This window comes from Phoxinus phoxinus (assembly GCF_949152265.1).
Source record: "Phoxinus phoxinus genome assembly, chromosome: 3".
In the NCBI taxonomy this organism is placed as follows: Eukaryota; Metazoa; Chordata; class Actinopteri; order Cypriniformes; family Leuciscidae; genus Phoxinus; species Phoxinus phoxinus.
This window is the reverse complement of record NC_136878.1, coordinates 32,261,046-32,287,159: the sequence shown is the minus strand read 5'-3', so window position 1 is coordinate 32,287,159 and position 26,114 is coordinate 32,261,046. Positions and strand designations below refer to the sequence as shown.

Here is a 26,114-nt window from a genome sequence, read left to right as displayed (position 1 = left end):
TGTCCCTTTCTATATTGCACAATATAATATAATATAATAAAATATATGATATGATATTGTATAATAGAACATAATACAGCATACTATGATAATATAATATATAAATAATAATATAATATTCAATAATAAATAAAAATATAGTATTTTGTATTATATAATAGTATAAAAATATAGTATGTTGTATTATATAAAAGTAAGCAATACAGATGGATGGATAATGCACAGTAATATATTATGTTATATTATACATATCTATATATTATACAGTGAATTTCTCTGAGATCATAGATGCCACTTCTTGGGCTTTTTGGGATAATATTTGAGGGTTTGGTGATTTGGAGAAAGTTGTATTTGGTATTTGGTTTGGAGAAAGTTGTATTTATTAACATTAGTTAATGCACTGAGAACCAACAAGAACAAACAACTGTCTCAGTTAACAAATGAGAACTTATTGTAAAGTGTTACCGTTTTTGTTTAAAAATGACATTTCAAGACAATGTATTCTTGCCTATATATATTTAAATAAATTATTAAAACAGAATAGCAAAGCAAGAATACATTATAGGCAAAGCAGAAATACAGTTTTAAAATGGAATCTGCTCCAATTAATCTATTATAGCGGTATCTTGAATAATTTATAACAACTTCTAAATCACACACAGTCAGGGCCCTATGCTGTGGCCAGTAATATGTGTCTAATTAAGTTCCTAGAGCACCTTCTCAACATTATTACCAAGAATAATAAAAAAAAAATCTTCAATTTTCAGCACAGTTTGAGAGGTCTATTCATAGCCTCCTACCTCTTTACTGGCTGGAGATGGAGACTCGAAGCTGTCGCTCCCCTCGTGTGGTGGCAGGGGACGGCTGGAAGACTCCGCCCCCTGTGGGGACGTGGAGCCTGAGCCTGGAGACTGGACAAAACAGACATTCATTAATGTTGCATGCTTTACAGTCTATCATTCTGGACAACTGACTAATACAAAAACTACATTTACTCAAGTTTTGAGACTTTCAGTGACGTTTAGAGTACATTATGTTAATACAAGTCTTCACAGTTTTTTTATTATATTAAATAAATGAATAAAATAAATTGGTATAATTTAAATAGCAAAGCAATGAGGTAGATTCGAACCGAAGAGAGTGATAAAATAAAAAGACTAATGTGACAATTGAAAACTGCCGATGTACTGTTAAATGACTATTGTTGGCAGTAGGTTCAGTTCAGACAGAAGGTAAAGAATTCCCAAAGAGAAGAAACTTAAACCAGTATTGCTGTCTCAAAACTACACCTCAGTCCTCTGAAGAGGTCATATCTGAGTCCAAAATGTGAAATACTAGAGAACAAATGACTCATACCCTGAATAACCAGAGCACATTAAAATTAAATATTTCCTGTTCATCCTTTGTCATAACATATACTGCAGTCAAGTCCCACAATGTATCTTCATTACAATAATATAATCAGATGTGTAGAATGGAAATGAACACTGTAAAAAAAAGTTGTGCCAGCTTAAATTTAAGCACAATCAACTTGGATGTTTAAGTCATTTCAACTTAAATTACATTAAACGGACTTAAAAAATGTTTGAATCTTGTATAACAAGAAAAGTAGATGTTGATAAGTTAAAGCAACGTAAAAACATTACGTTGATACTAAAACATTTGAAGATAAATCCAAACCACATTTAGCTTCTCACCTCATCACCATGGTGACGATCTACCTGATACGTCCAGAAATTTTCCATATCAATAAGCGCTTACAAGAGCTGCAGTGAAAAATGTTCTTCCTGAAGATACACTCAAATCAAGTGCTATACAGCAGATTTGTTGCTCTTTGGACCAGAGTACAAGAGAGAAGAACACAAGAGCCTCTTCCTCTCTCATCAAACTCACGTTGATAACTCCTCTGACCACAGAGGAGAACACGGCTCCTGTTACACCCCGACCTGGGAAAATTGTTCCTGGAACAGCTTCGCTCAAGAGTGACATGGATCAGAGACCACCACACTATACTACATCAGTGCTATTTTGCAGGAAAAACTCATTTCTGCTAAATCCCATGACATGTTTACTGGTGGAATAAGCAGCACTAATGAAGTCAGCAGAGCAGATACTAGAAGTCCCTATTAGTTATTGACTCATTTTTGACTTTTGACACCCTGAAATATAAATGACCTATACACCGAGTTTGAATAAAAATAAAAATAATGAAAATAAATAATACATTTTAAAGCATGTTAAGCATTAATGGAGGGCAGGGGAAGACGGCAGTTTTTCTTCTCTGGTGTTATATGAGCCTAGCTGAATTATTTACAGGCCGTCTCTTTCTGTGTCTCTTTGACTGCACTAAATAAATCATATTGTGAAGGGGGAAAATAACAGGCTTCTGAATCTGATGAAATGTCAAATTCTGAGAACAGCACAGAATAGGAGTGGGCAGGAGACCACCAAGTGTTCAGCGCAACTTTAATGGGATTTAATTGTGGGATATGTGGGAGATGCTTGACTGAACGATATTCACTGAACGACCGTTGTTTACAGTTGAGAATCACTAACAAGTTTTAATTTTTAAACAAAGGAACGTTATAATACAAAATTAATATGAAATGTTTGGGATGGTGCACTATTTCTAGGGAATGGATTAAATGTAAGAATTTTCAAAATAGATATGAACTTTTGAAGAGGATTTTTTTGGATCATGTCAAATCACAGTGGAGAACATGATCATCAGTTTTGACACAAACGTGGAGTTCATGCAGCCCAAGTGCTGCAGTCAATAAAGCAAAAAAAGACAAACCAAACACTAAGAAAATGTGACTGACTTAAAATTGTACTCAGATTGTTAGCTAATAATATATTTCGTAACAAAAAGATTGAATTGCAAAATAAAAGCTTTCACTGGTCTCAGACTGTATATGGAAACGCCAATGGCCCTGTCCCAAATGAAACCCTTAAGCCTGTTTTATGCTTCTGCGTCAACTCCACGCCGTAGCTACGCCGTTACTCCTACGGCGTCGTGGCCGTTTTATGGTTCTGCGTCGGGTTGTGTTGCATCGCGGTGCATTTCACCGCGAGAACGCTAGGGGGGCGGTATCACAGCCCTTGTGGTCTGCGTCGCCTCGGCGCGTAGTTACAATTTTTTGGAGGTGCACGTCGAGCTACGGCGGAGGGGGCGGAGAGGGGTTCGCGTCGACGCAGAAGGGTCTGCGGGGGTACGCCGTCGATTCGACGCAGAAGCATAAAAAGGCCTTTAGCCCTCGTGATCGTCCTCCGAGTCTTTCATGATGTAATGGCGTTTTGACTGCCAGGTAGAAGTCTGCTGTGGAGACCCTTCTGAAACCTAAAATGTCAAGTGGGACAACTGACGGTCTTGTGGACTTGACAGAAACGAGCATGCGGAGGCCATTGTAAGACCACAAGACCCTACGTGCACATGAAGTGTGGCATTTGGAGCAGGGCCAATGTTGTTATTGTTGATATAACAACAACTACATGTTAAACTATTAAAGGGGTTAAAATCAAATTTGCCTTGATATTTTGACATAAGCGTTCTTTGTACCATTAAAACATCCTGCAAGTTTCACAGCTTAAAACATCCTCATTATAAACAAAGCATTTATTTAAAGGTACAATATGTAAGAATTTTGTAATAAAATATCCAAAAATTACTTGCACAGTGTGATATATTTCCTGTAGTTGTGTACTTACAATATCCCCAAAGTCTCCAAAGATTTTTTATTTCAGAGAAATCTAAGACATCAAGACAGTGATATCTGTCTATTATTAGCAATCGCGACCTGCTTCATACCACTGTAATGTTAAAAAACATTAACTTCCATTAAAGCAACACCAAGTAGTTTTTCAACCTTCATAATATATTTCCAAGACCCTTGTGATGGTACATCGACTTACAATAGGTTGAATGACACGTCTGCCATAGCCTGACGGGGTCTGTATCAGTGATGCGCGGGTTGATCCAAAATGAACGGGTGCCTGCGGTCACCCGCGGTTACGAGTCATCCAAAAATATTTTTAATGATATTCGGGTCGCGGTCGGTCGGGTCATTTGAAATAAAGATGCCAATTAAACCTTTGTAATTTATATAGTAGGCTACTAGACACAATTTTCTATGAAATACATAGACCTACACTTTATTGGCTGAATAACTGGCGCGAGGATGACGCACGAGCTCAGTCAGAGATGAAAGTGGGAAATCCTTATTTACCTGAATGTTGAATGTTATTAACTTTTGAATAAAAGCTGACGCGGAACAAAATGCCCGATTTATCAACGCGTTGAACTGAGCAATGCCATTGTGCCATTTTAATTGGCTACTTTTAAACGCATATAGCTCAGTAATGTCAGTTTTATGTATTTGCTGAGAGGGGGCGGGAAAATTTTGTTGGGAAAGTCCGGGGAGAGACGCACACTTCGATTAGACTGGATAAACACATGAGGCATCTTAATTGTTAAGAAAATGAAACTAAATAAATGAATAAATCAAGCCTTTATTACAAAACACTAGGCTATACCATACAGCATTCAGAAAAATCCTGCGCAACCCTAGTTCCTACGTATGGCTCAATGACGCTACGATGAGCATTTACTAGCTAAACAAATGCGGGTCGGGTACAATATTTTCGTTCTTTTTTTTTGCGGTCCGAGTTGCGGGCGGGTTAGTTGAAAACGTCGGTCGGGTGCGGCTTGTTTATACATTGACCGGCGCATTCACTGGTCTGTATCGCTTTTACTGGCACTACGGAACTTCGGGGTTCGGGTAGTAACCCGAGCACAAAAAGAACTACAATATTCGACTGCTTTACGGCATACCTCACTTCCCACACCACCCCCCACCACTTCCTCAAATTCGGACGTGAGAGCCCAACTAGCGTGTGTTTGCCGGCTGGTATAGCGTCTGTATGTTGTTGTCACAGCCGAAGCAGCAACTAAACCGAAGGAGGCAAAGGTTTTGTCGGATGAGATTAGGAAGAGAAAAAGGGAGAGTTATAAAATCAAAGTCCGGACGAGTATCAATAATGGTCCAGCGTTCGCTCGCTGGCGTCAGCTAAAGGAGGAGGAGGAGGGACCGATGATGACTTGGCCGTCATGCTGTCGGACTAGTAATAGCTACATGATTAGACGGACAAAATCATCTTTTAGGATAACTATTCTAATGACTGCAGGCTGATAGTCATGTTTGTTTATGTATTTATTTATCTGGCGAAAGTGTCTTGCCTCAGGCTATAATGCAAATCGATTTTTCAAATGTGCAGATTCATCTATGGTTGCTTGATATTATAATATTGACGATATATGGCTATTACCTACCACACAAACATTGAATTTAATTAGCATATCCATTATGTAAAACAGTAGCCAAATAGGCTACTATAATGATGCTGGCTTGTAAACGTGAGCTACGCGATCTTTTGGCGTTTGAAAAAAAATAAAACCCATGAAATTATATTCATATGGCATGCTGACATATATGCCACTTTACCTGGGATGAAGACATTTCACACGCAACGCATGCAGTCTGCCCAAGACGTGAGAACTCCTTCTGCAGAGTTCGGGGGTATCGGCTCGTTAACAAATGCACATATATCCCCTGGTGTAACCATGACAAATTTTGCGACATTAGTAGAAGACAATACTGTTTCCTAACTGTAGGGGGACCCCGAGAGCAAAAGCTACTTAGTGTTGCTTTAACATTATTATGGCGCTTTTCCACTGCATGGTACGGTACGGTTCGGTACGGCACGGCACGCTTTGGCGCGTTTCCACTGCATGGTACGGTATGGCTCGGTTCGGTACGGCTCACGTATGGCGCATTTCCACTGCATGGTACGGTACAGCACGGCTCGCTTCGGCTCGCTTTAAATGGTACCACCTCTGTTGAGGTTCCAAGCGTACCGTACCGATACTAAATGTGACGTGAAAACCCTGCAGATCACTGATTGGTCAGACAGAATCGTCACTTCAGCGTCATTGCGATACGAGACACGACTAAATCCGCTAGATTTAAATAGCCAGACAACAGCCAACGCGGTAGCACCTGTTTTTAGAGTATTTACTTGACAAAAGAAGTTAAAAAAAATCAAACAAGAAATGGCTGAATCGTGGTCAGTGGACGAGGTGCAGACGTTCCTCTCGTTGGTTGCCGAGGAGCGGATCCGGCGAGAGCTGGATGGGGCAATACGGAATGAAAAAGTGTTCCAAGAAGTAGCACAGCTCTTAGCCGCACACGGCTACCACCGGACCCAGGGATGTAGAGGCTAAACGCACGTAAACACCGTTTGGACACCTCCCAAAATTCAGAAGTAGCGTTTATCCACCTCCAAAGTGCGTTTATCCACCTCCAAATTGCGTTTATCCACCTCTATAGCATATAGTTCCTAAGCCATTTTAAATTAAGCTTATCTATTAGTTTCATATTGTTCATTATTAGTTTCAGAGGTTGTTAAACCTAAGACGAAGTCTTTTATATTGCGCTGCATTACTGTCAGTAGCCTCACGGGTTAGATCATAATAATACAGGGCTAGCCTAAGATTATCACAAATAAACAAGATTTTGACGCATATCCAAGCGTTTGTGGAGCGGAGTGTGAGCGCGCACTGCATGGCACGGACGCGCGGGTGCGAACACTTGCATTTCCCTATCAACAGTGAAACAATTAAAAATACTCTATCATTTCTGGTCATACAGAAACTAATAATACATTATTCGCAACTACTTTTATTTGTGTAAACTCACAATAACAACAAAACGTTGTCCTTTTGTCAAATCAAATAAAACAATCATCCGCGCTTTCATGATCTCCGTGAACTGGAGGGCGAGAACTGAAACTAAATAGTCTATATAGGCTAAAGCTCGAAATGTCCACTTTAAAACGTACAAATTCGAATCGAAAGCTAATACCTTCTGATTATGTAATCCGTATGAAAGGTGCATTTCTCTCTAAAGGCGCATCCGCTTAACAGCGGAGATGGAGATATGTTTTTAGCCGACACTGATTTAGAAAACAATAGTTTATTAATAAACAATTAAAATGCCTCGTTATTTTTTCAGATTTTTTACTTATTATCATTAGCCTATAAATCACCTTTCTGTAGGCTGTGGTTCCAGAGATATATGGCTCTTCTCATTCAGCACTGCGGGAATAATAGCCTATAATTTCCAGGTTCTAATTTTGTCTTAGAAAAATAAATCAACAACAACAAAATCCATATTAATTTGTGAATATTTTAAATGTTTAATTAAGGTGCAAAAAGTAATAAACAAAAATTCGTCAATATAAATTTTTTTGTGCAGCATTTGCCTAGGCTACAGTTCAAATTAAAATTTTGGTGTTCAACTTTGCCTTTTAAAAATACAACAACCGTTTTCATTTTATAATTACGGATTAAAAATATTTTTGTTCTCTCTGTTTTGTCATTTTGTAAATTTGACATTTCAACCATATTATTCCTTCTTGAGTCTTTTTAACAAGAACTTAGATTAATGTATGAATTGAATAGTGATTGTGTGACCTATGATGAGGGAACAACCAGTGATAACCTTGGTAGTACCATCAAATGATAGCCTATAGCGATGTCATCAGGATATAAATACACCGTATAACAACTATAGAATTTATAGTTTACTCTTTTTTTTACCACTACACCTCTGACCGGACCTACAGTGTAGGGAAAATAAAAAAAACAAAAAAGTGACTACCGAGCCAGTAGAGGCGGCAACTATTAACGATCAGTCCCACCCACTTTGAAGCGGTACTAACTACAGTGGAAAAGCAACCGAGCTAAAGCGAACCGAACCGTACCGTACCGAGTCGAGTCGTACCACGCAGTGGAAAAGCGAAGCGAGCCGAACCGTTCCGCGCCGAGTCGAACCGTACCGAGCCATACCACGCAATGAAAAAGCGCCATTAGATCCATCAGCCTGACAGCAAGTCCCAGCATTCAGCTCGTCACTGCGTCATAAACCTACGCCTCAGTTATTGTAAGAGGTTAGCGACCCCTAGGGGCGAAAAAAACAAACATAATGTAGCTTTAATCAAGCTTCCAAAACGGTCCGTTATTGCGAGATCTGTGACGCAATTTGCATATGCCTGCCTCCAGAGCAAGACATAGACGAATAGTTTTACATCATCGCCCCCGCCCACTGGAGTTAAATCACGAAAGACTAACATTTGCCTATACACTGGATTACTAATAAGTGAATAATTCATGTAAATTAATTGTTTTCTTCATACAGTATGTGTTTGTTTTAGGTGCACCTCAAGGAAGATATTAAAATAATAATAAATGACATGACCCCTTTAAAAAACATTTTTGGTAATGAAAAAAAGCTAAATAAATAAAATAAAATAAATCTAAGATGAAAAAGTAAACATTTTTTTTAATTAGACTTGGCAACTAACTGAAATATTGTTTAAGTCAAAGTACTACAACTACAAAAAAATAACTAAATCAATAACAACAAATAAAAATGACAAAAGCACACAACAAAATGAGTAAAACTTACACTAAAATTAAAATGAAAACTGAGAATGTAAAAATGAAAGCCAATTCAAAATATTAATAAATACTAAAATAGTATATAAATAATATTAAAATAACATGGGAAGCCACAGAAGAAACCTCCTCAGTCAGTGATCAGAATAAAAGATGTTGTGGGATATGAGTGCACAAATAATATGCTGCTACAGATAAAACCTGAAAATGTATAATCTCAATCATTTACAAAATCAACCATAATTCCAGTGGGTGGTGGCTGGTGTCTTTAAACTCCCATTGGGAGATTTCAATTAAGTGCAATTCTTTATATGTTCCCTCTCATCAGAGAGCCAAAAGCCCTCGATCCCATAGAACTGCTTCCAAATGAGGCCTTGTGCTCATGAATACTGCTCAGACAAACAATGCTGATTAATTAACACTGTCGAAATAGCTAACAGATGAGCTGGGGTTTGTGCTGTTTGTTTAGTGAGACTGTGTGTACTTATGTGTACTGTATTTCTGTAATGTGTTGGTAATAGACAATGTGACTGATTCAGCTGTGATTGAGTAAAATTACGCAGCACAGAATCTATTAATTATGTAAATGTAAAACAAAAGAAAAGATATCAAAAATCTCAAGCACACATCATGAGATGATATTATTAAGTCAATACTAACCGCGGGCGCACTTGAATGACATCTACTCATTATGTTAATAAAAAGGGTAATACTTATCTCAGATAATGAGAAAAAAAAGGGGAGCGAGAGAAAAAAAAAAAGTAAAGACATGGTAATTTTGCTGCCTTTCTTATACCGAGAACTCATCTTTCTCTCTATGCTTTGTTCAGACAACGTCTGTTGTGGCGGAGGAGCAGGACAACTTCATTTGCACACGCTGGTCATGTGTAGCACTCGCAGAATACAGATGAGCTCTCCAGGCCACGGATAAGGAGAACCGTTCTATGAGTGCGAGCAGTCTTCATTTTCTAGCGACATGCAATTTGTCCGGCGCCGTGGCAGGCACCACTCATGAGACAGAGACTAGTGTGTGCCACCGTCCTCTCCAGAAATGAACAGTGATAGAGCGATGAAGTCACGACCAGAGGAATGATGTGATTCACCCTGTGAGGCTGTTGCAGCCAAAGAGAACAACAACGCAATTGTACACGTACTCCTTGAAAGAGTGTTTTTTTTGTCATTTGCTGTACCTGCTACAAACATTTAACATAAATAAGATTAGTGTTAAGGCAAATAGACCTATACATCTTATCACTCTAATCATTTTCTCTGAGTTGGGCCTATAACTGGCCTCTGTGTTGAGCGCTTGCACTGAAAGAAAAGTGCAGGTGACGTGTATATTTAATCCTTCAAATATCTGACGAATTGTGTCATGTATACTTGGACTGGCAGATGAAGAATGTAGCATGGTGTAAATGTGCTTTAGGGTTAGTAGTAGTACACCCCAAAATTTAAATTCTGTCATCATTCACTCAACCTCATTGTTTAAAAACTGTGATTTTGGTTAATCCATTTTTGTCCTTTTGGCCCTCCATTGAGAGACCAGGTAACCAAAACTTAGAAGATCTAAAAAAGGTCATAAAGGCATCACAAACTGAATGCATATGAATCGAGCGGATTAATCGAAGTCAAAGACAGATAATTAGGCTGTTATTTACATCTAAACATTGAACAGCATCACATGTGGCACACCAGAGCACTCCACGGAAGCTCAAAGGTGTGAGAACCAATGAGGTTCGCTCTAGCATGTGACTCATGCACAAGCTTTTGTATTACCATTATTGTGATGGGCTCTATGTACTCTATGTATATGTGAATAAAAGCCTAAAGTAATTCTGTTCATAATATAAAGCAATTGTATTTTTTTTGCACAAGACTTGGATTAAACCGCTCAGTTCATATTGATTCGTTTTACAATGCCTTTACAACATTTCTAGATCTTCTAAATTTTGGCTACCTGGACTTTCAATGGAGGAACAGAAAGTCTTGAGTTTGAAATGACATGAGGATGAGTAAATGACGGAATTTAATTTTTTTGTGAGAACTAACACTTTAAGAGTGACTTTGTAAGCAAGAATATACCATAGAAATAAAACGGTGAAAACAACAGCAGTTGATGATGCTACAAGCATAAACCGCAGTGCAACAACAGAATAGCAAAGATAGCAGGACATCTTGCATAGTGCGGATCATACTCACATCAGCCCCCAGAGACGGCTGCAGGTCAGATTCTGCCGTAGGACTCAGGTCCTGCCTCATTACCCAGATGGGTTCTTTGGGCTCGTCTGGCGTGTAGGGCGAGCGGACCGTCCTTGTCTTCACCTCCTCTATTGCCTCTTTGATGTCCTTAATAGCCAGTGAGATTGCATCTCTCTTTTCACGACTGCTCCTCACGACGGGAGCTGTCTCTTCTGAGGGACTTCTGGGGGGCTGCTCTCCCCCCTCTCCTTCAATTATTGGCTCCGGGGGTTTGATTTCATCCATTTGACCATGGGACTCTGACTTGGTCCACTCTTCTTCATCACTGTCCTTGTCCAGGCCCATGGCGACACGCTCCAGGCTCTGCGAGCTCAGACTCTCTTTCACCTCTGCCACAATCTGGTCAATGTCCTCATCCTGCTCGCAGCTGTCGACTCTGGGATACGGGGCAAACTCTGCTTCCTTTTCAGGGCTGTCCGACTCTCCGTCAGATCGCTCGTCGTAGTGGTGGAGCCTGGACCCAACCGCCTCCTGTTGCTCGTACAATTCACGCTCGAAGAGTCTGAACTCTGCTCTACGCTCTTGTGGAGTCTGACCCTCAGCTTTGGCCGAGGGGCCGTCCGTGATCTCCTCGTAAACGTGCTCCTGAAGGGTGTATTCAGTGTAGGGCTCAGAGTATGGCTCTTGATCTTCTGGTGCTCCACCTTCACGGGCCTCTCCTTCTCCGGTGGGACTGCGGTACATGGGTTGAGTGTAAACATAATTGGAGTAGTTTGGGTTTAGCGTCTCTGTATCATGGGGCCTCTCGGCATTAGGCAGGGGCTCTCGAGGTAGGGGCGGTGGCTGAGGTGGGTATTGGGGTTGGAGGTAAGCTGGACCACCGTGCTGTTGCTCTGACTCTGCACTCTCGGTGTACTCCTCAGCTTCAGGGCGCAGTGGGATGCTATATGTGCTTTCGTCTTCGGGCTCCGCCTCAAGAACCATGACTGCGTCCCCCTCTGCCCGGTCCGTGTGGTTGTGGAAGCCACTCTCGGTGCTGGCGGATCGGGCCAAAGCGCTGCCACCATCCCCCTCGTCTTCCTCAGCTTCCTCTGGCTCTCTGGCGGGCGTCATGGCTTGCGTAGGGGAGATGAGATGCTGTTGATGTTCCAGCCTGTGCTGTTCTGTTCTCTCTGCATCTCTCTGCTGCCTCTCCCGCTGTCGCTGTCTCTGTTGCTGTGCCCGAAGGCGGGCCTCGTTGTCTCCCTGTCTGCGGTAGCGTGTCACTGCAGGTCGTGGTATGGGCTGCTGAACAGGTTGCTGCTCGGTATCACCATCTTCCGCTGGCCTCCTTGTGGCACGTGTGCGGTTCGTCCCTCCGTTTGATCCCTCATACCTGCGGTAGCGCGGGGCCCCCTGCTGTTGGGACTGGTAGTGGTTATTCTCCGTACCATGGTTGCTGTGGTGGTTGCGGGAGCGACCGGAGCGGGAGCTGCCGTCTCCGTTGTCGTGGCGTCTACGGTGGGATGAGGGGGGCTGTTGGCCCTCGGGGCCTCTACGCTCCAGGTCTGCCTCAGCCGCCTCTCTCAACTCCTGGCCGTGTGGCGCCTCCTGATGGCTCATGATTAGAAGAGGGGAAGGTCTACACACAGAGCATTACTTCTCCCAGCAGGGCTCCACTCAAGCACGGCCTGCAGAAAAATGAACAAAAAACAGATATAAACCTTAAAACAGCAACAACTCCGTAAGAAAGATCATTGAAGTGCACACAGTGGTTTTCCCTTAGGTACATATAAAGAAATTAATAGTACTGTTTTTTTTTTTCATTTAAAAAGAAAAAAGCATAAAAAAGACGAGAAGATAAAAAATATGAAATGATGACTAAATAAAATTGTTAAACAAATTAAGGCACTTGTTAAGGTACTTGTTAAACGAATTAAAAGTGCAATTTTGGCTGCATAATCTGTCTGTTTGAAGGCGTACAGAAGGCTCCAGTTATATCAGATGCCAAATACAAAATGCCCCTAAAGTATCAGTATGCTTGGGGTACATGCCTGGGCTTTATTACATTCTATAATGTTTTCCAATAATAATTAAGACTAATTCACCTCCAATAAAATTTCTGGACGATTACTAGGGGAAAAATCCATCATTAGCCTTGTTGTAGCTGATGTTTTATTCATAGTGACATTTACTATACTGCCACATATCGAGATCAGCTGCCTCTGTATTTGATGTACAAAGATTATGATGGTTATATAATATTCATACATGCTTCAATCAGTAAAGGCCTAAATTTAGTCAAAATCTATGAAACTAAAGCAATTATGTATAGCAGTAGAAGCATCTCTGTCTGCCTTTACAGAGAGCTTTATCACCACGCAATAGCTAGAAATGCAAAGAGCAGTAGAAACCCCCAAGCCTCCACTTTTATACCTCTTATAACTCTCATCAACATCAGCGGAGTCGGGATGTACAATAAAACAAGCTGAATAACATAACACAATCATTTTAATGAGAGAACTTGCATTCAAACCCGTCAAGCTATCTGACCAGTCATGTTTACACATTAACCTCTTTACTTTTTTTCAAAGTCGGAATGAGCTCCTGAGGGCATTCTTGTGCATTTGGTACAAGTGAAAGACAGCACTATTAGACTCGACTACATGTGACCTAGTTCTGCAGTTAATGCCAGGAAAGTGGGTGATACACTGCCATGAACAAAAGAAGAGGTTCTCAAAATAGAGATGGGCCAGGATGGTCGACTGGTCGTCCAACAACTGAAAAATATGTATTCTAGTGTGCATCAGAGATGTATATCTCGCCTGTATGTGCGGTGCAAGAAAAGATTAAGAAATCTCACCATTTTGAATTTAAAACATGGTCTCATTTATCGTGATTCATGCAATTCATAACTGAATGTGACAAGAAATGTTTGCGTTTTTGACATATTACATATGCGAATAAGGGGGATTGTGTGCATATTTTTAAATATTATTTGCAAATAGTCTGCAAACAACATTTTAACATTCTTATTTCTTTATTCCCTTAACCCCCTTTTAATCCTTTCATTATTAAATTATTTTCAAAATAACAACAACCATCGTTAGGTGTGCCTTTCCCACAAACACAAGAGTGAAACTCCATGTTTTTGTCCAAATGTCTTCATTAAATACCAAACTTTTGACATTTTTGGAGCATCATGATGCAGCAGACTTCCATCTGGAAAGAGACAAGGCTGGAGCTGTGATCTTATATTAATCAACAAAAACAATTAGCCACACTTTCATTTGTTTCCTGACAGCTTACTTGAATGAACAACAGTGTCTCTAAACCTTAGACCAATGCGGAGAAGAGAGAGAGATAGAAATATGCAGCAGCGTACGGCCTACTAAAACATGAGTCACCGCTGCAAACATGACATCTGTTTCCATCCATGACGGTGTACGGCATGTTGTTAGAGATATCATGTCAGAAAGAAGTCACGGTGCTCGTGTTCCTGTAAGGTGTGATCAAAAGTGATGGTGCGCATACCGAACCCATCAGAAAGCAGCAGTAATTGGTGTAGACTTGAGAAGGTGATGGAATGCCAGAGGAAATAAAATGACAACGAGCCTCCTCCTGACTTCAGTTTAAAACAAAATCCTGAGGGCAAACCACATTGGTGATCCGAGTCAGAGGACCAAAAAACAAACAAACATCTGTACATGCAAATACAGGTAAACACAATAGGGTAAGATTTAAATTTGATATATTAAAGGTTGTGTAGGTAAGAATTGTCTAAAGAACTTTTTTTCAAATTGGCTTAAACTGTCTTTATATACCAAAACATAATTAAAATGTAAGTACTTTGAAAAGGAGAGAAAAAATTGAGTGACTCTAGTGTATTTAATCTTCAAAAAACACAGATCATTAATTCCATTCGGGACGAAACAAGTGATTGGCTTGCGCGGCTGTCACTCTCCGTCGCCATGACTACCGCTGCTATTACTGGCTCTGCCGACGTGCGCGCACTCGTGCACCCGTTTTTAGGTGGGACTGAATGGAATTAATGAGCTGTGTTTATTGAAGATTAAATACACTAGAGTCACTCAGTTTTTTATACTCTCTATTTCAGAGTACTTGCATTTTAATTATGTATTGGTATATAAAGACAGTTTAAACAAATTTGAATAAAAGTTTTTTTAGACAATTCTGACCTACATGATTACAATTTATCTGAAAACAAGTCCTATTATCGTATACAATTTTGCTTCTCCTGTAAATACGTTTTAAATATGTTTTGTTTTTTTAACTGGAAAATAATGTGTGAGAAAAATATATATTTAAATTAATTAAAACATTTATAATATTATGAAAGTATTTTTTACAGCAATTTGCTTCTTTACAATGTTTTAAAGATATATGGATTGACTTAAATAAACGTACTCGGTTACTAACGTAACCTCGGTTCTCTCTAGAAGAGGGAACGAGTACTGCGTCGAAGAACGCTACGGGAAAGATATTTCTTTGTCGAGATTGAAGCCTAAAATTAATCCTTAATTTTGTAATATTGTAAAACGCTTTTCTGAAGCATACAACCTAGGCGGAGCAATACAGCTCACCCATTGGCTGCTCTGCCAGAAAAGCACAGCCTATGCGAGGCCAAAGACGCTGACCAATGAGGACGCTTCGCGCCCTTCTGCGTCACCTCCCGCCCAAACAGGCGTGGCCTAGGCCTATAAATACGAGCATAGCTGTCTAACACGCCGATTTTCGTCAATGAAGCGGCGCAGCGTGGACACGCACGGCCATGAGACGCAGTACTCGTTCCCTCTTCTAGAGAGAACCGAGGTTACGTTAGTAACCGAGTACGTTCTCTTACGTAGAGTTCTCTCGTACTGCGTCGAAGAACGCTACGGGAACCCTATGTAAACCGCCGTGCGTGCTCTTGGACCGACACAGACACCTAAGGGCGCGCGCGCCCTGGTATACAAGTGCCTACCCCAAGAAGTATAGGGAGAGCGGCTAAAATAGCATCATCCCTTTATAGCAGTACCTCTTAAGGCATAATAGCATATATATGTAAATATAGATATATATGAGGGGTAATAGCATGCTCATGGGACACATTGTCAGTGAGTGATGCTTAAACATTGAAGTGACCTGGGCCGCAGCGCGGGGCAGGAACACTTATACATATTAAACATTGAAGTGACCTGGGCCGCAGCGCGGGGCAGGAACACTTATACATATTAACATTGAAGTGACCTGGGCCGCAGCGCGGGGCAGGAGCACTTATACATAGTCTTCTAGACCGAGAGCAGTTTAGCCTGCAACGCAGGAACCTCTAGGTTATAGAACCTAATAAATGTAGACGGGGAGGACCAGCCTGCCGCCATACAGATATCTTGTAACGAGATTCCGCTATACCAAGCCCATGAAGAGGCCATGCCTCTCGTGGAATGTGCTCTGATGCCCAAAGGGCATTCCAAACCTCTAGATGCGTAGGCTAGCGCAATGGCGTCCACTACCCATCGAGACAGACTCTGTTTCGTCGCGGCTCGCCCCTTGGAGCGTCCGCTGAACGAAACAAAGAGCTGCTCCGTCTGTCGAAAAACAGCGGAGCGGGACACGTAAGCTCTTAATGCCCTGACCGGGCAAAGGGAGCTATTTCCGTCCTCTGAGGCCGGCAGGGCCGACAGGGAGATGACCTGAGCCCTGAACGGTGTGTTGAGGGACTTAGGCACGTACCCATGCTTCGGTTTCAATACGACTACAGAGTCGTTTGGCCCGAACTCCATACAAGAAGCTCTCACTGAGAGCGCTTGCAAGTCTCCCACACGCTTCACTGAAGCGAGAGCCAAAAGAAACACGGTCTTGAAAGACAGGTGTTTCATGTCAACTGAGTGAATAGGCTCGAAAGGGGCCCCTTTCATAGCGTTCAACACTGTAGAAAGGTCCCAAACGGGGACTGAAGGAGGCCTTGGAGGGTTTAACCTCCTGGCGCCTCTAAGGAAGCGGACCACCAGGTCGTTCCTGCCTAGTGAACGGCCAAGCGTTGGATTAACGAACGCTGATATGGCAGCCACATAGACTTTGAGCGTGGATGGGGTTCTTCCCTTATCCAATAGCTCTTGCAAGAAGGAGAGAATCTCCGGTTCTCCACACTGAAGTGGTGACAGACCTTGATCTGAACACCATCCAGAGAACACCGACCATTTGGAAGCGTAGAGTCGTCTAGTAGACGGAGCCCTAGCTTGTTCGATCGTGTCTAACACTCCTCTTGGGAGGTTAGCGGGTACCCGTTTATGGCCCATACGTGTAGGGACCAAAGCTCGGGGTGAGGATGCAGAATCGAGCCCTTGGCCTGTGAGAGGAGGTCTCTCCTCACTGGAATCGGCCACGGGGCAGTACTTTTCAGTCGCATCAAAGCTGGGAACCAGGTCTGATTCGTCCAGTATGGAGCAACCAGTAGTACTGAGCATCCGCTCTCCTTGATACGCTCCAGCACTTGAGGCAGGAGTGAGACAGGAGGAAAAGCATAGAGCGGACGGCGGGGCCAGACTCTGGCCAGCGCGTTCGTGCTCTTCGAAAAGAATTCTGGGCAGTGAGCGTTTTCCTGGTTTGCAAACAGGTCTATTTCCGCTCTGCCGAACGTTTTCCACAGCAGACGCACTGTCTGTGTGTGTAGGGACCACTCTCCCGTAGGAACGTTGTTCCGTGAGAGTCTGTCCGGGCCTACGTTCAAGTGGCCTGGCACGTGCATTGCTCTCAACGAGCGCAGGTTGTGCTGGGCCCACACCAGTATGCGTTCCGCTAACCTGAATAGGTTTCGGGATCTCACGCCACCCTGGCGGTTTATGTAGGCTACTACCGACATGTTGTCCGAGCGGACCAGGACGTGGTGTCCTTTTATCCGGGGACAGAAGCGCCTCAGCGCAAAGTCCACCGCCATCATTTCCAGGCAGTTTATGTGCGGTAGTTTGGCCCGCTCTGCCCACTGGCCAAAGAGCGGTCTGCCGTCGAGCAGTGCTCCCCAGCCTGAGGTGGACGCGTCCGTGGACACCACCTTCAGGCTCGAGGAAGTCCCCAGGCTTACACCTGACCGGTACCAGTCTGACGCTCTCCATGGTGTCAGGGCTGAAATGCATTCCTGAGTGACCTTGAGGCGATAACGACCGTGTAACCATGCTCGGCGCGGTACGCGCGTTCTCAACCAGAACTGTAGTGGGCGCATGCGCAGCAGGCCCAACTGCAGCACTGTTGAGGCTGAGGCCATGAGGCCCAGCATTTTCTGAAATCTCCTGAGTGGCACTATGTGGCCGCTGCGGAAGGATTTCGCCATTTGCAGGGTATTTCGCCTGCGCTGTGATGACAGCCGTGCTGTCATAGACAGTGAGTTCAGATCCAGTCCTAAAAAGGAGATCCTTTGACTGGGAAACAGTGAACTTTTCTCCCAATTGACTCTCAGACCTAAGCACTCGAGGTGATCGAGTATTAGTGTCTTGTGGTGAGCGAGTTCTGACGGCGATTGAGCCAGAATTAGCCAATCGTCCAAATAGTTCAGAATTCGAACGCCTCGGAGTCTCAGGGGTGCCAGCGCCGCGTCCATGCACACTGTAAATGTATGAGGTGCTAGAGACAGGCCGAATGGCAGGACTGTGTACTGATATGCCCGGCCCTCGAAGGCGAATCTCAAAAATCGCCTGTGACGTGACGCAATTTGTATGTGAAATACGCGTCTTTCAGATCTATCGTCATAAACCAGTCTCCTCTGCGAATTTGCGCGAGGATTCTTCTGGTCGTGAGCATTCTGAACTTTCGCTTTGTCAGCGCTTTGTTCAGATGCCTGAGATCTAAAATGGGTCTGAGACCCCCGTCTTTTTTCGGTACCAGAAAATATCTGCTGTACAGACCCCCTTCGCTCTGAGATAAAGGCTCTATGGCCCCTTTGCTCAATAGCTTCGCTATTTCGGCTCGAAGTAGATGTGCTACTTCTGTTTTCACCGTGGTTTCGACTTTCTCCGTGAAACGGGGAGGGCGTCGATGAAACTGTAGCGAATAGCCTCTTTTTATAGTCTCTAGCACCCATTCTGAGACCCCGGGAAGTCTTTCCCATGCATCTGCACGTGTGACTAGGGGTTGAATGTAATCTGGGCCCTGGTCGCGAAATGGCGGCGACACGAGAGCAACCGTGTGCTGTGACATGGACGCCGTGGCGTGTGAGGCGGGGGGCATGTTTAACACAGTATGCATCCCGCGCACGCTCGGCTCTCTGTGTCGAGAGAGAGCGCACGGAACGAGTCCCGTAGGGCTCGTTATGCTTGTGAATAAACGTGGGCACTTGGTGGCGGGCACATTTATAACACCGGGGACACTGTGTTTGTGTACTGACTGACCGTTCGTTAGTTTCGTTTATACAGAAACCGCGGAACGTGCAGTGTGTAGTGGTTGTGGGCACTTGGCAGTGGGCACGCTTACTACATGTAAAGCACAATCGATCTGAGTCGATTTTAAGTGTGCAAACCCTGTGTTGAACGGGGCTGCCCGTAGGGCTCGTATATTTGTGAATAAATGTGGGCGCGTGGTAGCGGGCACATTTATAACACCGGGAATACTGTTGTACGGGGCTGTGCTTGCACGGGTTGAAAAACCGGGCTCTGGTCGCGAAATGGCGGCGACACGAGAGCAGTCGTGTGCTGTAACATGGCGTGATGCGGGGGCGCGCTTATCGAGCGGGCAGCCCGCGCGCGCGCTCAGCTCTCTCAGCTGAGAGAGAGAGAGAGCACGCGGTCTCCGTAGAAACCATGTTGACATGTAGCTTGTAGTGATTGTGGGCACTTGAAAGCGGGCACGCTCACTACATATAATGCACAATCGACATTGAGTCGATTTTATGTGTGCAAGCCCTGTATTGTGTGGGGCTGTGCTTGTGTGTATGAATGGGCACTGGGTCGTGGGCATACAGTTACACACATTACATCATCGGCTGTGGCCGGGACACCGTGTAGCACAGAGAGTACTGTCTATCAGAACCGACTGACCGTGCATTCGTTTCGTTTTTACAGAAACCACGGGACATGCAGTGTGTAGTGATTGTGGGCACTGAAAAGCGGGCACGTTCACTAACTTACATGTATTGCACAATCGACACGAGACGATTTTATGTGTGCAAGCCCTGTATTGTGTAGGGCTGTGCTTGTGTGTACGAATGGGCACTAGGTCGTGGGCATTACGGATACACACATTACACCATCGGCCGTGGCCGGGACACCAGAAAATACATTTTCAGATTTACCTGGGGCGTCGTGTGCAGGCAAACGAGCATTGATGCCGATTTGGTGACTGCAAAATACACTGGCACGGTCGCGTATGTTGGGACTGTGCGAGCGAGACATTTTAGTGAAATCCGGCCGCGGCGGGATTTTAACACTGTAGCTTTCCTCGAAGCAGAAGTGCGCATCCTGGCTGAAAACGGGGCTTTCCGGGACTCCGCGATTTCTTCGTGAATTCAGGAAGAAAAAGGCGCGGGTCGTGAGGACGGTAACGTACGTTCCTCTGCAGAAAAGCAGCCATCCAGCCGGCAAGCGCATCGATGCTGGTCTTTCTCCGTCGACGCTCATGAGCGGCGGGGGAGGGGAGATCCTCGGAGCTCGCCCATCCGAAGCGGGAGAGAAAAGCAGTCGTCCTCCACAGACGCGGCTTCACCTTCCTCGTTCATGACGGACGCGGCGGCACACAGCGGCCCTTGTCCGTCGATCATAGAGTCCAGCGAAGCGGGCGGAGAAGCTGGCGGCAGCAGCGGCGAGCACCTCGTGGTGGAGGGAGGTTCCGGGCTCTGCTAAGCACGGCGCTTTTCACGGCGCGGCACTACAGCGGGCGGAAAAGATGCAGCTTCAGTAAATGAACGCCAGGCGAGTCCGCAGAGTCACCGTAGGCATCAAATTACAGTGATGGCAGCCGCCATCGACGAGAGCTGAAGCTGCGTGATACTCACAGGCAGGAAACACAAGCACGTGGTCCCCGTCGATGAGCGGGGCTCTACACGAGCCACAGGAGGTGCGAGACATCTTAAAAAAAAGACGCTCGGCTCTTTTAGTGTGGAAAACTGTGTGACGCGACGGCGAACACACACACAAAACACACACACATAATGTAAAGGATATTCCACGCCGGAGAAGCGCAGCAGGGAACGGCGGCTGAAGGCGGCGATGACCAGCGGCTTCAGGTAAGGGCTCGTCCTGCTGAGGTGCTTGTTCCAAACGGCTGTGGCGGCTCGAATCCAATCCAGCGATGCGTGCAGCTTCGTGAATTTAAGAAAATCGGCGTGTTAGACAGCTATGCTCGTATTTATAGGCCTAGGCCACGCCTGTTTGGGCGGGAGGTGACGCAGAAGGCCGCGAAGCGTCCTCATTGGTCAGCGTCTTTGGCCTCGCATAGGCTGTGCTTTTCTGGCAGAGCAGCCAATGGGTGAGCTGTATTGCTCCGCCTAGGTTGTATGCTTCAGAAAAGCGTTTTACAATATTACAAAATTAAGGATTAATTTTAGGCTTCAATCTCGACAAAGAAATATCTTTCCCGTAGCGTTCTTCGACGCAGTACGAGAGAACTCTACGTAAGAGAACTGAATTCATTTTAAGTATATTTTCTGAAGTGATTTGCAGTGATTTGCTTCTAAAGTAAATGTACCAAGTTTCAAAGATGTTAAGATTTTCTTTAAACTGGAAAACCGGACTTAGAACACAACAGAAAATAAAAATCTGCCAATGGTTTGAGAAAAATTTAAGTAAATTTACTGTATACTGTTTTAAACTGTTTTGTTTTTTTTAACTGGAAAACCAGACATTAATACTGTTTCAGGAAATAACAATTTGCCAATGAGGTTAGAAAAATAAATGTATAATTTTTGATTAATTTAGTTTAAAATATATTTTCTGAAATACACAGTTTTACTTGTCAAAAAACTGCATGTTGTTTTAAGGAAGTTGAATTTTTTTGTTAAATGAAAATAAGACTGTTTCATAAGATTATTTTTGGCAGTACGCAGAGGAAGCAGCAGCTCCAGTTGCTGAGGTGAATCCCCCTCCCCGGCCCGATTAGAATGGTATGTTCAAAGACTTCCAACTCCTACCCTCTCTAAGCAAATGACTCACCCAGAATCCTTCATGGAGACATCCCAATATGAGAGATTCTTGGCATGGGTGAGTCAGGCAAATCAATCAACATTGGACTGACAGACCTAACAATGTGATCCCAGAGGGATGATTGTTTACCATTATTGATTTTGCACACACAACATCTCAGAGACACAGGTTAACTCCTTTCTTTCCAGTACCCCACAGCAGATGGGCTCCATTGAATTGCTAGTTGACAAAATATGTTTAGAGCATCTATAGAACTTCAGTCTGAGACTAAATGCTCACATTTTGCAACCTTTTTTTCCTTCCGGTGCGATTGAATTTTATTAGAGGTTGCACTGGTGCTACAACCAATTTGACTAACTGATAAGCTCTGCCATATGTGTTGCATATGCGAAACATTAAATTGGCTATAAGCGGAATGAAACAGCGCTATTTGTTTGACCGCGCCGCATGGACCATTTATCAGCTTGACCCAAAACACAGCGCAGCGCGAAATAGAGCGAATGTGTTTACTCGTTGACTGATCTCAATCACACAACCACTAAACAGCGCTGTAAGATCCAGTCAAAAGTATTCGAGTTTAGCACAGAGTTCTCTGATACAAACCACAAATGTCTCTGTGATTTAAACTAAAGCCAGATAAAGCTGCGATGACATTCTCAAAAGCACTGATGGGGATAACAGGAGAAAGACTGCGCCAAAATAATCCAGTTAGAAGGCTTTTCAATCCACAAATCACCAACATTTACCGTAGATTTACTGTAATAATAACACTATCTGTAACCATGATATTGTGGCAGAAATGTGAGATATAAATTCTATCATTAATAATGTAGACATGTATTGGGTAATGGAAACCTGCCACCCCGGTTCTACCAAATCAGGTTCCACTACTCTCAAATGTTATTCAGGAGCCAGTGATCTATATTAATGACTGGATTGCTCATTGCGTTCTAAACCACCAGGAGTGCCAGCGGAAATGTTTGAGGGGCCATCTTATGATTCCCTTCAGACAGAGGGCAATATTGACTTACATCAAAAACTTTGACCTAAAATCACCTGTCAGTCACACATAAATCAATTTTAAGTTACAGTACACTGCATGCATGTACATTAATTGATACTTTGAACGTTATCTGTAATGTTTATGGTCTTTTTCGGGCAGGATATTCTGATATTCGCTAATGGAATGAAGATAAACGTAACTTTTAAATAAGTAGGGGAAATTTCTGACTTCAAACAAATAACCATTTAGGATATTTGCATTGTAACAACGTACAGGGAGTCTATTGATATAAAAAAACGCTGTTATTGTTTTCTCATTTAAATCAGAAGATTTCCTATTAATTCAATACAATGTAAGGGAATACCAGTGAATACCAATATGGCTTCACTTTTTAAGTCATGACTCATTAACAATCCAGTCATTTATATTCAGTAGTCAACATTTGGATCCAAACCTTTCATCAAAGTTATACATGGATTTTGAACAATAGCCTACCTGTTTTTTTTTTTTTTTGTCTTAGGACAACTTTGATTAGTCAACATTTGAAGTTGATCAAAAAAGTTACTGTAGAACAATGTCTGGAGCCCTGGTCTGTCAGCAGGGACTAACTGGATCATGATAACTAGCTTTACATTTGTGAAGTCCTACAACAATTTCTTGTTTTAATTTCAAGTGTGATGTAGCAACAATCAGTTACCAAATGCTGCGATTACGTCTTAATATGCTAATGCTAATGAATCAGTAAATAAAAAATAACAGCTATTTGGTCTGGTCAACAATAGCTCCAATGAATGAAAATGCTGTGAAAAACAGCTGCAGGCTCTACAACTACTGTTTCTACTCATTCATTCCTGTTGAGGAAAGAGCAAAATGCCCACATATCTCCATCAAAGAACAAACATGCAGAGCTAACACGTGTGCTTGCCAAAACTTCTAGATATTATGCAAATGAGTATTTGAAAATAACCCTGAGAGAAGGTAATATCAGCCGTACGAGCAGCGTGGGCTGAAACCAGCACGACTGTGAAAGCTCACCTGAGCTACAAAGAGACAAGGAGAAGACTGCCTAAAAATGAGCTGAAGGTCACTGATGAAAGTAGAGGAGCTGGCTAAAACTGGGCCAGCTGACAAAAAGGACTGCTGATACGGAGGAACACCACGCCATTTTCAACCATCGCTCTCTCTCTCTCTCTCTTTCTGACACACACACATAGGGTTCTCACACATCGAGTCTTCAGTATGTGTAAGGAGCAGGTTTAATCAGGGGTTGTTCACAGCTCTCTCTCCCACACAGTTCCCAGTGGAGGTCTCACTCAGTGGCTTACCCACAAGGACAAATCAGCATGGAGTCTAATGCTGCTCTCAGAAAACACGATGAGATGAGATATGATGAACCATGTGTTAAGATTTCAGAAAATCGCATTCTTAATTAGTGTCGTTGTTTTGTGTACCAGTCTAAACATCCTTATAAGAGGAGACCTTTAGTAGAAGATATTCACCATGAAATCAAAATTTAAGCTATTTAAGCTTTTTATGGAATTTTGCAGTGTTAATTATAAGTTATTATCTATGCACAATCTGCACATTATTATTATTATTTTAATTAATGTGCCCTTGTAATCTTTAATCAAAATAATTCCCCTCTCGCAAAAGCAACTCTTCTCTTCTCTGATGACATGTTCACTGATGCAAGGCTGAGACAACAAACCCTCCAGCAGCCTGTCACTCACACGAGATTGCAGCAATTAGCAAACAACAACGATCCAATCAATTTCCGACAAAAACAAGTTCCACCCTAAATTTTTCTTGTTAAAGAAAAAAATTCACTCAAAAGAAAAGACTCATCGCAATTTCTTTTATATGAAGAATATTTTCAGAGAATGCATTGTGCTGTGTTTTTATCTTGTTGCATTGGCAATTTGTTTTCACATGCAAAAGTTTGATGGCATCAGTTTGAAGACCATCTATCCGGTCAGCACGCAGAGCTGCCAGTGGGTGGGCTTGCCAGAGATGGGGAATCTCAGGGAGTACGTCCTCACCTATTTTGAGTCTGCCTATCCGGTAGTGATGGGTTCCACAGACCCAAAGCCAATGCCAGCCAAAGACCCATAGCCCAAGGACCCATAGCCAATGCTCGCTCAAGAGTCAATGCCCAAGCCTATAGCCATATCCATCCCAGTGGGGTTATTAGAGAAGCTGGATGATGAAAAGTGGCTTATAGACTGGGATTCAGCAGAGACTGTTCCCACCTTTGTCCCCACCCACATCTGAAGTCCTCCCTCCTCCACTGGTCCCATCCAACCTTCAGTTTCCTTCGTTGCCGCTGGTTCCGCTTAGCACCAATGCTGTGTTCGAAATAGCCCCCTATACCCTCATTCACTATTCCCTACATTACTCCACTAATATAGTACACTTGAGGAATTAAAAAAAAACCCAGAGTGAGTGAATTCGGACACTGAGTGCGCTGGAAGGGCTGCCGCTTTTGCATAGTTTGTGCTTGCTGTTTAATAATAATTTGAAACGTTGCAAACTGGAAGCTTCAGTAGTAATGAAAATATTTATCTTAAACTCTCCCATGGAAACTAGCAGGTATTAACAGTAATTTAACAATTTAATAATCAATTAAAAGGGAATTTATACCAGTATGAATGATTCAGCTGTGGGCGCCATCTTCTGGTCAGATGCAGAAATTCATTCAACGCGTGACTCTCACAGTGCATTACGAGTATTCTCTAGCCGTTGAGCGTACATTAGATGTACACTCGTTATTGCGGTGCATTGTGGGATTGAATGAGTGCACTCGATGACGTCAAATATGGTTTAGTACACCACTACAAATGGCTATCCCCTCAAATAGTGCCCTATTTAAGGGTATAGGGGGCGATTTCGAACACAGTCCAAGCCTCCTTCACTGATGCTCCCACCCAACCTCCCACTCCCTCCACCTCTGCCAGTCTCCTCCAGTTCCTAGCCTCCGCTGGCTCCCATCAATCAGCTCCTCCTTCAGTGGCTCTGTTCGACTGCTCGGATCAGCATTGGGCTTCTCGGCCTCAAGCTCCGTCTTGGTGTGGTGATCCCCTGGCTCCACCTCGAGCCTCCGAGCGTGTTGCTCCACCTCAGCCTGTCAACCAGTCGGCTTCGCCTTGGCTCCTCCCTCCTGGTCCTGGGGGAACATTAAGTTCTCGGAAGAAGGCCCTGGTGGCTAGTTCCTATAACTGAGTTCATAACTGCCTGGTGTGAAAGCCCCTTATCCATCCATCCATACATTCATATATACATTTAAAAAAAAGTT

General features: G+C 43.2%; 1 protein-coding gene across 4 annotated transcripts in view; it reads right to left on the bottom strand.

The window, feature by feature from the left end:
* apba1a (amyloid beta (A4) precursor protein-binding, family A, member 1a) overlaps positions 1-26,114 on the bottom strand; it is a 62,889-nt gene that overhangs the window by 13,977 nt on the left and 22,798 nt on the right. For all 4 annotated transcript variants that reach the window (XM_079606199.1, XM_079606202.1, XM_079606200.1 and 1 more), the window contains 2 exons: positions 10,715-12,384; positions 801-911 (listed from right to left, as the gene is read on the bottom strand). In XM_079606199.1, the coding sequence (XP_079462325.1) occupies positions 801-911; positions 10,715-12,316 (1,713 nt within the window). In that variant the 5' untranslated portion in view covers positions 12,317-12,384. The remainder of the gene's footprint in view (positions 1-800; positions 912-10,714; positions 12,385-26,114) is intronic.